The 15963-nt window shown below is 43.6% G+C and overlaps 3 protein-coding genes across 3 annotated transcripts; 1 reads left to right on the plus strand and 2 right to left on the minus strand.

Moving 5' to 3' along the window:
• Positions 1-1559: 1559 nt before the first annotated feature.
• On the plus strand, positions 1560-4744 carry LOC117779072 (prostaglandin D2 receptor 2-like). The gene is made up of 2 exons (XM_034614908.1): positions 1560-1677; positions 3148-4744. Exon 2 carries the CDS (start codon positions 3196-3198, stop codon positions 4336-4338), a length of 1143 nt encoding a protein of 380 aa, XP_034470799.1. The 5' UTR covers positions 1560-1677; positions 3148-3195; the 3' UTR covers positions 4339-4744.
• A 95-nt stretch (positions 4745-4839) lies between these two features.
• Positions 4840-6864, minus strand: si:dkey-165a24.9 (G-protein coupled receptor 4). Its single transcript, XM_034614909.1, has 2 exons — positions 6104-6864; positions 4840-5958 (listed from the first exon to the last, which is right to left on the minus strand). Exons 1-2 carry the CDS (start codon positions 6682-6684, stop codon positions 5535-5537), a joined length of 1005 nt encoding a protein of 334 aa, XP_034470800.1. The 5' UTR covers positions 6685-6864; the 3' UTR covers positions 4840-5534.
• Positions 6865-9804: 2940 nt separating this feature from the next.
• On the minus strand, positions 9805-12716 carry ugt5g1 (UDP glucuronosyltransferase 5 family, polypeptide G1). Its single transcript, XM_034614905.1, has 2 exons — positions 12478-12716; positions 9805-11646 (listed from the first exon to the last, which is right to left on the minus strand). Exon 2 carries the CDS (start codon positions 11639-11641, stop codon positions 10061-10063), a length of 1581 nt encoding a protein of 526 aa, XP_034470796.1. The 5' UTR covers positions 11642-11646; positions 12478-12716; the 3' UTR covers positions 9805-10060.
• Between the last annotated feature and the right edge of the window lie 3247 nt (positions 12717-15963).

Below are 15963 nucleotides of genomic sequence, written 5' to 3' on the forward strand. Positions count from 1 at the left end.
TCACTGCACATTTATTTGTGTGTCTACACGTGAAGGTACTTTGATGATCTGATGTGGTCAAGTTTCTGCATCAGTCCCCAATGCTTTGAATACCATTTAGTATGTTTGTCTCAGGCCTTCACTCTTATGTTTGCAGATGTAACGGCCCCGATTGCAAATGCAGCTACCGTGTGACTCATATGTGTCCTGTGATGTTTGTGGTCTGTGCTTTTGAAAAAAAACAAACACAATTGTCAAAAGCTGTACAGTTGTTGACTCAGTCGAGGCAAGACACGACTGGCCAACACCCGTCTTACTTGAAACCATACTTCGTGAGTTGTGACATTTGGGCGGGCCCCATGTTCGCTGTTCTCTGCCGAGTCGAAGCTCAAATGGAAAATAGAACCTCCCTGACTTATTTTGAGAGAATGTAAGTCAGGCTGTGTGGTCAAGATTAAAAAGAGGATGCGGTGTGATAGGAAGCAAACAAGGTGGAAACACTATTAAGACTTGTACAGTAAGTTGAGATGCACAGCTCTGCACTGTGTCATAAGGTTGTTTCAATTTCATTTGCTAAAATTGTCAATTAGCAAACATGGGGGCGGAGAATCCTCAGGTCAGCTGACCCCAACCTTTTCTCTCCTTTATTAAATATACAGATATAAAAGGCACCCGTTTTGTATCCTCACCATGGAAAAGAAATCAAAGTCTTTCAGCAAATATTTCCTTGCATTCGTTTATTTCCTGTTTTCAGTGTTGTCTTATAACTGTTGAGATATAAGCCAGAAACAATGTGAGTTGACCACCACAGCACCACACTGGGCTGCAGATGCATCTTGTGGCCACGCTGTGCTTTTGGCATTTAGAAAAAAAAATGTAGGTCAGTTTGCGGTGAATATACTTCTTTTGACAAAAGAGCAAATGCTTGTGTTGCATAAAGAAGAACTGTGTGTCTAATCCGATAAGATCTTTTTTCAGTTTCCGGTTGTGAAAGGTGAAGCGTATGCGGAAGTGCTTAAAACTGCAAAACTACAGAGACCTGGCAAGTGCTGGCTCCAAAAAAATCTCTGCAATAGACTCCAGAGGCTGCAATTCAAAAAACACCATCAAGGCTCAAAGAGCCACCTGATTGACACTCCGTAGTCCACAGGGTGCCACTGCAGCATCATTATGAAGTGTTGATAAAAATGTTTAATGTTGTCTGCTGCTACCTGTTGTTCAAGAGCTGAACTGCACACAAGGACTGAATAGAAACAGGAAAGACCTTGTACTAAATTTAAAGGAGCAACGCACAAAGAGAATGTCATGAAGAGAACTACTCAGTCTGGGAAAGGTCTGAAAATGATCAACCTGAGTACTTTCCATTTAGCAGCACACAGTAAAACATTTTTCTACCTTTCTCCTTCTCACACAAACACAAGAAGAAAGACAAAAATGTGATCTGTTCAAGTGATAAAACATTAAGGTCAATAAGTAAATTACAAACCACCATTTCCTCATTGACAGTTTCCTTCTTGGAAAAGAAGTTCAAAAGGTAAAAAGACTTTAGCTCTACAAGCCTGAGTCCTCACAGCTGTACTTCCTTTCTGGGGTTTTGACTTCCTATTACTCTACTTGTACAATAATAAGGCTGGGACAGGGCACTGTGTCATACAGCAGCATGACATGACACAGACCTCATCAAAGTCTGACATCCCGGTAAGTGTTTTTTCTTTTCTAGTGACGAGAGGCTCTTCATGTGTGTACAGAGGGAAAGGGAAGTCAATGTTATGCAGTGCCGTTTTTTAACGCATTCATTTTTTTAAATTTTGAAACGCTTGATTATTGTCTCTTTTGAGACACTGCAGCAGAAGTTTTTTCTTTTTGCAAAGTTTGCATCCTCATCTGTGTAACAACCACAACTATCTAAACACGATTTACAAAAGTCATGTTTGCAGTAATTTGCAGTAATTTGCAGTAATTTCTGATTTTTTTAATTTGTGAATTTACATATTACTGCTATGTAATTTGATTTTAATATCCGCCTTTAACAGGAGACCCCAAGAAATCTTCAAAATTGTAATTTTGCATTAGGTGAGGCTTTACAACCAAACTTGAAACTCACAAACCGGTAGAGATAAACATGTTTGGTTAGAAGATCAAATCAGTCAGGGTAACATTTACAGAGTGAACATGGAGGATGCGGCAAATGTGAAAAACAAGATTGTGGAGATAAGGAGCTGCAGTGCAGACAGAGCAAAAACACTTTTAGAAATCCCCCTTTCTTAGAAGAAAGGAAAAATCATACTGCAGGGTGTCCCCGTCACGAGCACGTATTATCCATAGATATTTGTAATTATATAAGATTGGTAATTTTATCATATTACAGTTTGCTTTTTAAAAACTGGTGAGGTGCAACAAATGAAAATGATATCATATTACTAACTCTGGGTGATTTACAGTGTTTTGATTACTGTTAGTTTATTTTGTACGTCATGTATATATTTTATTAATCATTTGCTTTGGTATTGGATATATTTTATTAGAGGTTATTTGTCAATCAGCTGGTTGTTTTCACTGATTAAAGCATGTCACAGTTTTTTTTTTTGGACGACTTCAGAGAAGTGCTACATTTAACAACCGTGGTGAGACACAATGATGACTTGGCTACTTCCTTCCTCATTTACACAATCATTTTAAAGCCTCTCACTGTTCTTTGTTTGTTTCTAATTAAAATCGTATCACTCGCATACAAATAATTTATTTAAAAAAATGAACGCACTTGATAAATGTATTTAGAGCTTATAATAAACAGCTTTAAACTACGTGCAGCAGCTTGCGTCATGCTCCTCTCACCTCTGCTGCATTTCTTCTTCTGTTGCAGGACAACACAATATGTGCAGAATGTATTTCAACCTTAAAATACAGCGTTTTACATTAATAACCACTGATTGTGACTGCTGGAGCACATTTGCACTAAACTGTAACTAAATGCCTGAATAGCTGTATACTGCTGTTGAAAGAGAAAAATATAAGTGTGCTCCATGGACCAAAACAACAGAAATAAGACATTTTAGAATCAATTTTCCATCAATTTCCATGTCATTTTTATATTTTAAAAAGCTCTTCCTGATTTATAACTTGAAATTGTCACCTGTTTAGTTTAACATGATCTAATCTCTGTTGCAGTGTAAAGCAAACGCCTGAGTGAAAGGATCAAGGCGTTTTCCCTTCAGCATGGCACACTTTGTTGAGTCAAACACCTCCTACCTCCCATCAAACCAAACAGACAATATGAGTTCTTTGAGCATTTTCGCCATTTCCCTCCACGGCTTGGTCTCTTCCATCGGCATCATAGAGAACCTCCTCATCCTCTGGGTGGTGGGCTTCCACGTCCGCCGCACCGTCATCAGCGTGTGGATCCTGAACCTCGCGGCCTCCGACCTGCTCGCCACCGCTTTCCTTCCCTTCTTCACCCTCTACATGGCACTCGGCAACACCTGGACACTGGGCAGGACCTTCTGCCGCATCTACTCCTCCACCTTCTTCCTCAACATGTTCGTCAGTGGCTTCCTGCTGGCGGCCATTTCTATGGACCGCTGCCTGGTGGTGCTGAGACCAGTCTGGGCCCACAACCACAGGAGCATCCGACTCGTGGAGAAGACATGTGGGGTGATTTGGGCCTTAGCTGTGGTCTGCACCATCCCTTTCTACATATTCCGTGACACCATTCCCCTTCCAAATGGGAAGATCCTCTGTTACTACAATTATAATGTATCCCTCCCCAGTCAGCCGTATGACCTGCAAGCATTATTCAAGCAGCGGAAGGAGGCCTTGGTCTTCATGAAGCTCTTCCTAGCCTTCCTCATCCCTCTGCTAATCATCATCCTCAGCTACATCGCTGTGTATTCCCACTTGGCACGCAGAGGCTACCGACGCTCTTTTCGTTTCGTTCGTCTCGTGGTAGCCGTGGTGGTGAGCTTCATCCTCTGCTGGGCGCCGTACCATTTCTTCATCATCATGGAGGTGATATCTCCCAGCGGGCACCCTATGCAGAAATTCGCAAGCGGGGCCCTCCAGGTCGCGGCGACCCTTGGCTTCCTGAACAGCGTCCTGAACCCTGTTCTGTACGTGTTCAGCTGCCCCGACCTCTGCAGCAAGATCAGACATTCCCTGGGTGCGGTGATGGAGAGCGTACTGGCGGAGGACCTGGCCGAACTGGCCCGGCGCCGCAGCACCGTCCGCAGCTCGTTAAGCACCACCACAGAGTTTATAAAGAAGCCGTCTTCCGGCGCAACCCTCTGTCTGAAAACAGAGGACCAGGAGCAGGATGAACGTGTTGCTGAACCAACTGAACTAATGCTGAACCAACTGCACTGAGAACCAGCAGTCAATAGAGAAATGCTGATAGGAAATATATGAGAAAGGCATTTATTTACCTTTTCCCTTGTTTTTTTAACGATAGCTCATCATATTTACTCTTTAGCCAGCTTCTATTATGGATTATTACTGGTTATTACTATTGTGCACCATCAGCTATCATGACCATTAGTAGACCGCTGGCTTTTCTGTTAGAAATTCAAATTTTCGAAGCTTTGTTATTCATTCCTGTCTTATTCCTTATATTTAAGAGTAAATGTTTGAATGATACACTTGTGCATCACCATCACTTCACTGCATGTCCCAGGGCAGGGACGGATGAGATGACTTGAAGTGGATAAAGTATTGCCCACATTTATTTTAGAACTTACAAAACTGTCAGCTTCCAGGACAGAAATCACTTTTGCCGGAAATGGTTAGATTGCATAAGGGCATTTAGTCAGAATCACTATCAAGTATGTTATATATATATATATACGTTTGTGCCTGTTTTGCAGCTCTTGTCCCTCTCAAATGTATGAGACCTTCTCGAACAAAACAGAACAAATACAGTGTTTTTACGTGGGTGTGTCTGATCGATGTGTATAGGTATTATTGCTTCTGTTTTTCTCTCTCTCTATTGTGAAAGAAGCTGTTTTCACATGTGGTCTCACACCAGATTTTATCAGCAGCTGCAGGAGCTGACATGAACATATCTCTGTGTGGGTTAGGGTTAGTGACAGTGTACGTCTTAAGTTTTGCATTGCACATCTGCTTCAGTTTCCAATAGTTCACTCCTTGCATTTTATATCTACACTTTGTAATACTTATACTGTAAAGTAGCTGTTCTTAACGGTAATAAAGACAAAGAGAAGCACTCCTTTGTTGCAATATCATACTTCCCATTTAATTATGGAACTAGAGTCATGACAATAAACAAACAGTTTGAAATGTCCACATTTCACTTTCAGTCTCTGGAAGTCATATTTCACGTGGTTATATATTTCTACTTTGATGATTTTATTTGTAACAACATATCAAACTGTGAATTTCTATATTTGTAGGTAATTACACAGTAGTGTAAGCAACAGCTCAACAGTTCTTCACTTTGAAATATTGTGCCACACAATTGCATGAACCAAGTGCACGTATTTCCACTGGGTGGTGTAGTTGCATTGACTCAAGTTGCCATAGTCATGTCAGTAGCCAAACCCAGGCTAAATTGCAAGAAGGTTATTGTGTCCAGTTTCACTCCCCCCCAGGTTGTCTGGCTGAGCTCTGGCACCGAGGGCCTCCTTTCCGCGAGTGTTTTGGCCCCGCCCCAAGCAAGGCAGGGACCTCTGCAGCTCCAGCCGAGCGTCAGCGCACAGGAAGATGTAGAAGAGGGGGTCCAGAAGGGTGTTAAGGCTGGTCAGGCCGTAGCACAGGCGATAGATGAGGAAAATGGAACTCTCCAATCCACACGGTTCATCTGTCAGCAGCAAGGACACAAACCTGTATCCGCCCACGAGGTGGTAGGGCCCAAAGACCACGATGAAGTTGATTGTGATGACGACCAAGATGCCCACGATTTTGTGGCGCTCGTGGTCGGAGAGGGAGGGAGACCGCCTGAGTGTAACCCCGATGTGGGCTGAGGTGTAGCTGAGGGCAGAAGCAGAGATAAAGATAAGAAACTCAGCCTGTTCATCAGAATACACAAAATAGGAACTTTACATGAACTTATTTGAAGACACAGTATAACATCTAGGATAAAGCAGGAATATCCTCGTGCTTGGAGTCCACTCACCCTAGTATGGCACATGGCAGCAGAAAACCGAGGACCACAGTGGTGATCTTGAACTGGGCATATCTGGGACTGACGGGGTACTGCTCCAGACACAGCAGTCTGTCAGAGTCAAACACAGACGGCAGCAGCCCGCTCAGGCAGAACAGGAAGGTGAGGGTCCAGACCGCCACACCGGACACTGCTGCCACCTTAACACTCCGCACCCTGCGGCTGCTCAGCGGGTACACAATTGCCAGGCAGCGGTCCAGCGCTATCAGGCACAGGAACATGACGCTGGCGTAGACGTTCACGTAGAACACGTAGCCGACCAGCTCGCAGGTCAGCTGGCCGTAGGGCCAGCGGTGCTTGCCCTGGAGGTAGAGGATCCACAGTGGCAGGGTGAGCAGCTGGAGGAGGTCTGACAGCAGCAGGTTGAGGATGTAGACCAGCTGGCAGCCTCCTCCGCCTGAGCGACCCAGTTGGTACAGTCCCCAGAGAGACAGCAGGTTGCTGGGGAGACCCAAAGAGAAGATGAGGCCGTAGATACAGGTCAGGCCGAATGTGTCTGTGTCCAAGGGGAGGTTGCAGCTTTCGTTGTACATTTCTCTGACGGTCAAATACCTGACATGGGAAACGAGTAGACACCTCGCTCAAATGTGGATGGATGCTTGCAAGAGGATGAGTTGGTGTAGAAACACCCATTCATTCACTCAGAGCACAAGTCTGACTCTACTTGTTATTTGTCCATTGTTCAAAATTCATAAATGCATTCTCCTGTGAGGAAGGTCGGGCTCAAATTTTGTCCTGTCAGTCATCCAGGCCTCAAAGCATCCAGGATCCATCAGGGGAAACACCTGCACAACAGATAGAATGCCCGTTTCCAAGTGGTTTACTATCAGCAGCTAACTGAGGGATATAAACCTCACAATACAAACCAAGAGTTCTTACTCACCTTTCCCAGCAGTGAGACCCACTCCGTTCAACTGAGGCTCGCCGCCCGTTCTGCAGCCTGGTGACCTGTGCTCAAGAAATGTTGGGAACACGGTGTCTCGCCTGAGCCTCGTTCATTCTGTGATCGTTTCCTCCTCAGGAAACCCACTTTTTCAGCTTTAAAGGCAACATCCTGAGGCAGGAGAACGCCTTTCTGGCCCAGAACAAAAACACACACTCTCTCTTTCTTTCTCTCCGGGTCTCCTGCTCTCTCTCACTCCAGCGGTTGACACGATGATTGAGGTGGCTGTGGGCTGCGAGGGGAGGAACGAATGTGGGGTGTCCACTAATGCCCTTTAGATTGTTGCTGGCTCTGTGCCATTAAACACATTAGCCGCTCTGCTATGTGATTTCTTCAAACGTGCTGTTCAACCATATTGTTTACAAGGTGGAAATATGCAGAGGTTTCATTTGGCAGCTTTAGATGTGTTTTACAACACAGCAGAGAGTTAGGCTTTCCTTCCCGTGTTGGGCGTGTGTGTGTGTGTGTGTGTGTGTGTGTGTGTGTGTGTGTGTGTGTGTGTGTGTGTGTGTGTGTGTGTGTGTGTGTGTGTGTGTGTGTGTGTGTGTGTGTGTGTGTGTGCGCAATATCTGTTTGTGTCAAAGAGACAAATAAGGAGACACATGGGGACTCAAAAAGTAGTTTTGTGTCTTCCTTCCTCTTTTGGGTGTCTCACTAAATGTGTGTGTGTGTGTCTTTCTCATGGAGACAACTATGGGGGCACATGCAGTGATCTGTCAAGTTTTGCAATGTGTGTGGGTGCATGTGTGTGTGTGTGTGTGTGTGTGAACATGTGTGCAATATGTGTTTGTGTCAAGGAGATAAATATGGGGACACATGGGGATTCAAACAGTATCCTCTATTTTGCTCTGTGTGTGTGTGTGTGTGTGTGTGTGTGTGTGTGTGTGTGTGTGTGTGTGTGTGTGTGTGTGTGTGTGTGTGTGCTAAAACTTGTCAAAGTTTTGATTGTGGTCATGAACACTGTAGACATAGTCTCCATTGAATGAATGCATGTGCACGTGATGCTCTTCTGTAAAAGCCAAGCTGTTGATTGACAGATGAGATTAAAACCCTGCAAAGAAATAGCGAGCAGATAAACAACCCTATAGAAAAGTAAATTTAAATGTTTTTTATATATATCCAAAAATGCCAGCGAATATGTTAAATTTACCAGGATACATTTTTCTCAGGCACCACAGAGTGAAAAACAGTAACACAATTGAAATTGTGTTCTTGAAGAATGGGTACGTTGAGACAATGGGTGTTGGTACAAGTATTTTTATCACATGGTTTACAGGAGAGGAGGGTCTACTCACTCACTTTGTTTCTTTTAAATGTCACCGATCTCTGAGTTACTGAATAAGCCGCACATAAACTGATCAGTCCCCCGAGACATTATACTGCCACCCTGTTTGCTCCAGGGCTCTGCATGTAGGTCACCATGACCCCGTGCACGCCCCTGTGCAGTGTGCACAGACAGCAAATCAGCAGCAGGGGAAAGTGTCCCAGGATAAGGCCCCCAGCAGAGAGGCAGCCTGATAAACGGCTCCTGCAGCAGGCTGGATGTATACTGCACGAGGTGCTCGGTTTGTACAGTAAACACAAACACAAAATGGAAACTCTAGGTACCTGCTATTACAAGGCTAGTCACTGATTGGATGGACGCACTGGCCACGTTCTTTTGAGATCTATCATTGTGCCGTTGGGTTTTCTGATTTCTCGTTGTGCTCTGTATTTCTCGTTGTGTTTTCCAAACTGCTATTGTGTTTTTTTATTTGCCGTTGTGATTTGCACTTCAGGGCCACCGTAGTTCTCTACTCAAACTGCCATAGAAAAGCTCTACATACTGTACTATATACACATAGAAAAGAAGGGGATGGAGTCACTGCCATGTGAGCTTCACTACATTTTACCAGCAGCAGCCTGAGATACTCTGCTTTAAAAGCCCAGTAGGGAACAGTGGATCAGTAATATAGAGTACATAGTCTATAGTGTGTTACTGCAGAGTTACCTAACATGACAGATCGCACAGGAAGCTGCAGTGTGAAAAAAACGGCATTTCATTGAAAACACTCACCCCACCTAAAAGGTCAATACACCAGCCGGGTCGTTTGCTGCTTGATGACACAGAAGAAGGCAGGAAACACTCTAATATGTATAATATACAATATGTTTAATTTAAGTGTCCCTGTAAACAACAACAACACACTATTATTTTAAACATTTTCAGTTCTGCTACCAGTTTAAATTTCTGCAAACTACTTCTAAATTCTCCCCAGAGCTTGGCCTGAGGTCCTTTAGCAATTTAGCAGTTATGCAAACTACTGTGCAAGCTATGATCGTACATCTGTTTGTGGTTCACCGCCCTGAACTCTGATCTCATTGATAAGACTGTGTGTTTCTGTGTGTTTCAGCTATATGCTTAAGGTACATTTAGCCTGAAGTATCATACATGCTCTTTGCATGTCCATTTTATGTTGATATTATATAAAGAAGGAAAGCTGGAAATGTGTATAATAATGTACAGGAGTTGGTTTATTAATAATTACATAAGATAAATACATTCATCAGCATTTTTTAAATAAAAATCCCCCAAAAGAGTGAAATAAAACATGGTAGAAAAACAGATGGTGGTGTTTTCTTGAGGTTTTAGATTTCATCTTCGACAACACACTCCACTCACGTTGCCTTTGCATCAAACAGGAAGTGAGTGAAACTAAACTAATTCACAAACACATTTTTTGCTTGGTTAATGTTTGAGGATGGTGTCTTGTAAAGTATGAAGGATTACTTGAGGTATAAGTGAACGTACTCCCCAAAACACATGTCACATGTCTGGGAAAAAACTATTATATGGGGGGAAAATTCTGCATTTAAATCTAACCCTTAAATACAATCTAAAATTTAGAATCTTTATTTTCTGAAAAATGTAAGTCTAAAATAAGCAGCTAAAATGTGTCAGCTGCCGTTAAATAATTTGAATCATGTCACTCTGCTTTTATCTTCCTCCTGAACCTCCTGCAGCAGAGAACCTTAAAGAACAGGACTGTAGCCCAGACGAGGGCTCCGATGACGGCCATGATGAAAACAGCCACATCCAGGCAGAAGTAGGAGTACCAGGGCAGACTAAAACCTGCCGGCTGCAGATGGGCTGCTCCTTTGTTCCTAATGACGTACTCAATCCAAAAGATGGCGGTGTCCATTGGAGACACTGGCCGGTCGTGGTGTAGCAGGGAGAGATGCTGGATTCTGTTTAGGTACGAGGGGGTCTCCAGGACGTCCTTTAGAGCCTCGAGGAAGTTTTCTTTGGTGAGTGAATTGACCTCCACCACCCGCGCTGCCCCGCGCACCCTCAGCCGGAGTAGGTTGTCGAACTGGTCAAAGAGGAGCGGCAGGCCCACGACAGGAACACCGTGGCAGATGGCCTCATACATGCCGTTGGTGCCTCCGTGGGCCACAAAGGCACGAGTCTTGGGGTGTCCCAGGAGATCTTTCTGAGGCAGCCACTTCATTAGCCGGGTGTTGTTGCCCAGCGATGACGGCTTTTCTCCCGCGAACTTCCACACCACCTTCTGCGGGAGTTGAGCAAAAGCAGCAGCTATGGCCTCAGTGACTTCGCGAGGCAGGACTGACACATAGGAGCCTAGTGACATAACCACCACTCCGTGCTCTCCAGAACTCTGCATGAAGGCCTCCAGCTCTGCAGAGAGGGGTCTGGCCTTTTTGCACTGGAACCCACCTATGTAGACCACATTGGGCATCGTGGGTCGAGGGAACTCGAAGACAAAATCCGCCCTCAACAGCCAGATATCAGCGGCACGCTGCAACGACAGCAAGTCAGTCCCAGGGGGGAAGTGCCGCTGGAACAGATCGGAGTAGTGAGGGTTAATAATGAAGTGCTGTTCAACAACACTGTAGAGATAATGCAACATATTCTTGGTCCTTTCCTGAAAGTCCATCTTATCATGGAGTTCACTTCCTGACACAGGCACGTAGGAGACAGGAGAGGGAGCCAGGGTGAGGTGACCCTCCCCGCTATTGATCCAGCGCACATTGAAAACCATCGGTAGCTTGAGGTAACTACCCAGAAGAACTCCTAAAGGCAGAGCAGGGTCCGTCAACATCAAGTCAAACTCGGCATCCTGCAGCTTCTTAATGAAAACAGGGTCATCCAACATTAAAGCAGCTGCTCTGGCAAGGAACTTATGGCCAGTTGCCAACATAGAAGTGAGCAATGTCTGCTGGTATAAGGTCCGTATAAAACTTTGCGACCTGCGGCATTCCATGACATCTTGTAGCATTTTATTTGCGAAGTCCTTGTCTGACTCGTCCTCTATCATAATCACGTCAATAGATGTATAAATAGAAGAGTTACTGGGAATGAACCAGCTCTTGGCGGAGCGCAGCACGGTGATGTTGTGGCCTCTGGAGTGCAGCTCTTGGAGGATCACCTCCATGTTGATCCAGTGGCTGCCATCAACGGGTAATACCAGAATCCTGCTGCCAGTGATGGGATTTAGCAGCAGGAGGCAGAGCCATGACAGGAATATTGGGATTGTGCCGGACATGTCCTCTGAGAAACAACAGATAAAACACAATGTTAGAATGTTTTCTAGTCTGTCTGAAGCTTTGCTGTGTACGATGGAGTATAAGGGCCATACTGAAGGAAAAAACAACTTTGTACACAATGTTGTAATATTACGAGAGTAAAGTCGCAATACTACGAGAATAAGGTCATATTATTACTAGAATAAAATCCGAATTTTACCACAAAATGTATGTAAAGTTTATTTCTGTAATACTACACCTTTTTTTTGGTCAAATTTCGACTTTATTCTCAATATCTCATAATTATTATATCTTTAAAGTGGCCCTTATACGCTGCTGTACTTTTGTGTAACACTATCAACAATAGTTTGAGGTTAAGTCATAGATCAGAGAGGATGCAAGCAAAGTGCTTAACTGGGATGTGGAAATGTCCAAAAAAGGGAGGGCTTCGAGCATGAAGAGGTTCCTGACTGAGTTCACAGCGAGAGGAGAAATCCTTGTTTACTGTCGGTTTCTGACCAGCTGACATGCTGACACACACACACACACACACACACTAAAAATGTCACATCGTGCCATCCCTACTGCAATGAGCATGAGATGACAGGCGGTGGTGTCACAGCATGATTTTGCCTCTGCTGGGTCGTCACTGTGAGTTCTCCAACATCTCTCCTGTTACTCGACATGTCTGCTCACGTGCATTTCAAGACCATAACCACTGCTCATTCAGTTCAGGATCACAGCAAATCAAAAAGGAAAAAAAATGACTAGTTATGTTTTGACACCTGTATCATCACACAGTGTAAGTGTATATCAAAGCTACTGTAAATGATATGTTAAGGATCAGATGCCTCACCTGGTTCTTTTTGTGTCCCAATCCAGAAGTTTGGCTCAAACACCAGGTCCAGAGGGAGCCAGGTTATTCTGTGGTCTGTTTCCCCATAGTTTAACTTTGACACATATACCTGCAGCAAGGCCAAAGTCCAGTATGTGGATTACCTGTAGTTCACACAGGTCCAGAGAGTATCACTGGTATAGGTTAGAATCTTTGTGTGCGTACCGGATATCGAAAAAGGTTTTGTCAATGGAGGAAGCCAACATTTTGAATTTGTAGAAATTCTGTCAACTTGTTTCATGTTTTCGGGTCCACACATACGTTGCTGTTGTGCGTGTGATGGTGAAAAGTTACCCCTCAGTTCAACCCCTCAACTGCTGCCAGTTTTTTATTTTGTCAGTTTTTCATTTTTCTTGCATGTTCCCCTTTGGGTGCTCTCATGCACAACCCTCAACCCCCGTGCACAGGGCTTCCTGAGCCGGTGGGGGTGTGCAAATCCAAACGGAGTCACATTCATGGAGTGTGAGACGGGAGTGGCGGGGGAACGAGGGAAGGAGGAAGCGGCGAGGTCACGCAGCGGAGGGAAAATGAAGTGAGCAGTGGTGATTACAATAACAGCACGGGGTAGAGTCATATCAGTGGACTGCACCCTTCCCCTCTCCCCTCATGCCTCTGTGGACTCACATTAACCTGACTGTTGGGTTCAAACGTGACACGAGCATGTTCACCACAGTCTTACTTTTGCACCAAAATTAGCAGGTAACCGCAGGTTTTTTGAAGTAAACCTGCTACGAAAATGCAAGTTGCGTTTTTGTACCATGTGAACGTGTAACGCTATGCATCATAAAAAAAAAGTACAGATATTTGCTCATATATGTGAAGTAAAGGTGTTACAGGAAACCTCCTTTAACACAGTTTTATACTGAGTCAGGTCCAGAGCTGGCCATGTTTTTTCTTATATTTCACATTGTCTTTTTCTGCTAAAAAGAAATGAAGATGAAGTAAAAAGTACTTTGTTGAGTCCCACCACTCATCACCTGCTCCTGCAGCCGGATGTGTCCCTCACCCCTCCAGTATTTCGACTCAGTCTTTTTCTCTCGTCTCTGTCACTTCGTCTGTTAACTTCCGTCGTGTTGGGTCCAGTGTTGGTCCTGCTCACTGCTTCTCTTGTTCCTGAGTTTTTGTGTGTTTGCTGTTTGAGGTTTAGTTTTGGACTCTCTATCTTAATGCAGTTAATGGACTTGGTTTGTCCTCACCTCTCCCAAACGAAACACCAATCACTCCCACACACAGATTGTGCTCTTAAAATGCATACACCCTTCAACTTTTCAAAAACTAATTCTAAGTGTGAACCTTTTATTAACTCCAATAAGAAACATGTATATTAAATAGTTATTACCAAAAATCGTTTTTTACAACTTTAATTAATTTTATTAAAGGTGAACATTTTCTTGAAACTCTTACACAAGTGGACAGGGAACTGATTAACCCTGCTATCAGTCTGTACCTTTCAATCATGTTAATTATACACTGGACTGTGTGCTGACAGGTTAGCTGTTCTGAACATAACCTTCCAGGTCAGGACCCACTGACGAAGAGCTGAGATCATTGGCTGAGAGCTGATAACTCATAACATATTGATGTTCGCTGGCTGGGCACAGAAGACAGTCACCAACAGTCCGCTTTTATCTCCCCACTGTAGATGCACATGAAATGCAAAGAAAGTAACACCTATGAAAAAGATTATTTTTCTAAACCAATGGTTCTCATCCAGGCTCCCACTGGGGTCACAAAATCCGTTTTGGGGGTTGCCAAATGGTTGTGAAAAAACAAAGAATATGAGTGAGATCAAATATTTAAAATAAAAGACATATTTTAGACTTGGAATTGTTTTTACATTAAAGTATCCATACCAGTGACATCAAAGTCTGTTTGCACATGAGCTACTGCTTGGACAAATAGAAAGCAAACATCACAGAAATCCTCCTCCTCATGATTCATCGGGCTCTTTAAATAAGAAAACACAATTAAGCACAAATTAAATCATAAGTTTAAGGGTCATGACCTGAACAGGTTAACTGATCCAAACTCGCCTGGATTATGGAGCAGTTGTGCACATGGAAACAGCACATTGACACAGGTGAGAGGCCTGATGGGACACATAACCTCTGGAGGGTGATCCCCAGTATATCCACCAGGGGGAGACAGAAATACTCAGAGGAGGTGTAACAGACAAAGCAGCTATAGCCCACAGCCCTGATGGGTTTGCAATAATTTATCAGGGGATTGTTTAAAATATTCTTGGACAATTTATAAAACATTTCAGATTTGAGCTTGAAACATTCAAAATGAAGACGTTTGTCCAGATGTGAAGGAAAACAACAGCCCAGGATTCGGGTGAAGTGCATCTGAAAGCTTGATGCTGCATCTAAACAAGGTTGTTGGCCTTTACTACATCAGTGTTAAAAATATAGATATTGAATTATGGCAGCCTGACGTCTCCAGTGAATATTGATATATCACTGGAGAAGTCAGTGATGTATCAATATCACATTTATGATGCTCTGGCAACACGGCAAACAAGCAGGAGATATAATGAAATTATATAAACACAAATACCAGGCTGCCGGTTGTTGATGAACACATGTGTTGCCATGGCGATCACTCAAATAAGGAAGTCGTGAAAAAGTAAACACCTTTCATAATTTTTCTCGTGGGACACTTTCGGCATTCATTGCACCTTTCTTCAAAGTTGACCCGAAGCCCAAATATCTGAGCAAAGCTCCCGAGACGCTCGCCGGTTCCAAACTTTTCCTTCCTACAATTGTTCCTTGCTGTGATATGGCTCATTTGAATCCACATCACAGCGTTCACACCATTTACTCACATACCTGCCTTGTTCTGTCACTTGGTGACAGTTGTTTACTATCCATCAAAACACGCCCCTGCAGGAATTTCACACGAACCTGAAGTTTGTGGGAATATAAACTGAGTCTGGGAGCTTCACATGCACACTAGAAAATCAAGCCCAGCAGTGTTCAAATATGCTTCAGTGTTTTCTGGTTCAGAGTTTAGAGTCGAGTTTGGTAAATAGTCACCTGGTGTTGAAACGTATTTGTCGTAACTGGTTTTGATCACATGGAGGAGAATTTGGCATTTAATGCTTAATGCTGGTGTGTGTAGGATGTAGGAGGATCGATAGGGATAAATGGAATATGATATCCATGATTATGTTTTTTATTAGTTTATAATCCCCTGAAACTAAGAATCCTTCTGTTTTTATTGCTTTAGAATGAGCTCCTTATTAGGGCTGTCACCTTTTATTTGAAATTCCAACGTTCATTCAAACGTGGGAGGAAAAGTTCTTATTCAACCTGTGATTACCTGTTTTAATTCAAAATCTACAGTGGAGAAGCACATCAGACCGTCTGAAGTAGTTTCTCTCCTGTTTCAGTAGAGGGCGATAACTCTCAGCTTGACCTGCTTGACCTCTCAGGAGAGTAGGTC

This window comes from Hippoglossus hippoglossus, chromosome 18, assembly GCF_009819705.1.
Source record: "Hippoglossus hippoglossus isolate fHipHip1 chromosome 18, fHipHip1.pri, whole genome shotgun sequence".
Classification (NCBI taxonomy): Eukaryota; Metazoa; Chordata; class Actinopteri; order Pleuronectiformes; family Pleuronectidae; genus Hippoglossus; species Hippoglossus hippoglossus.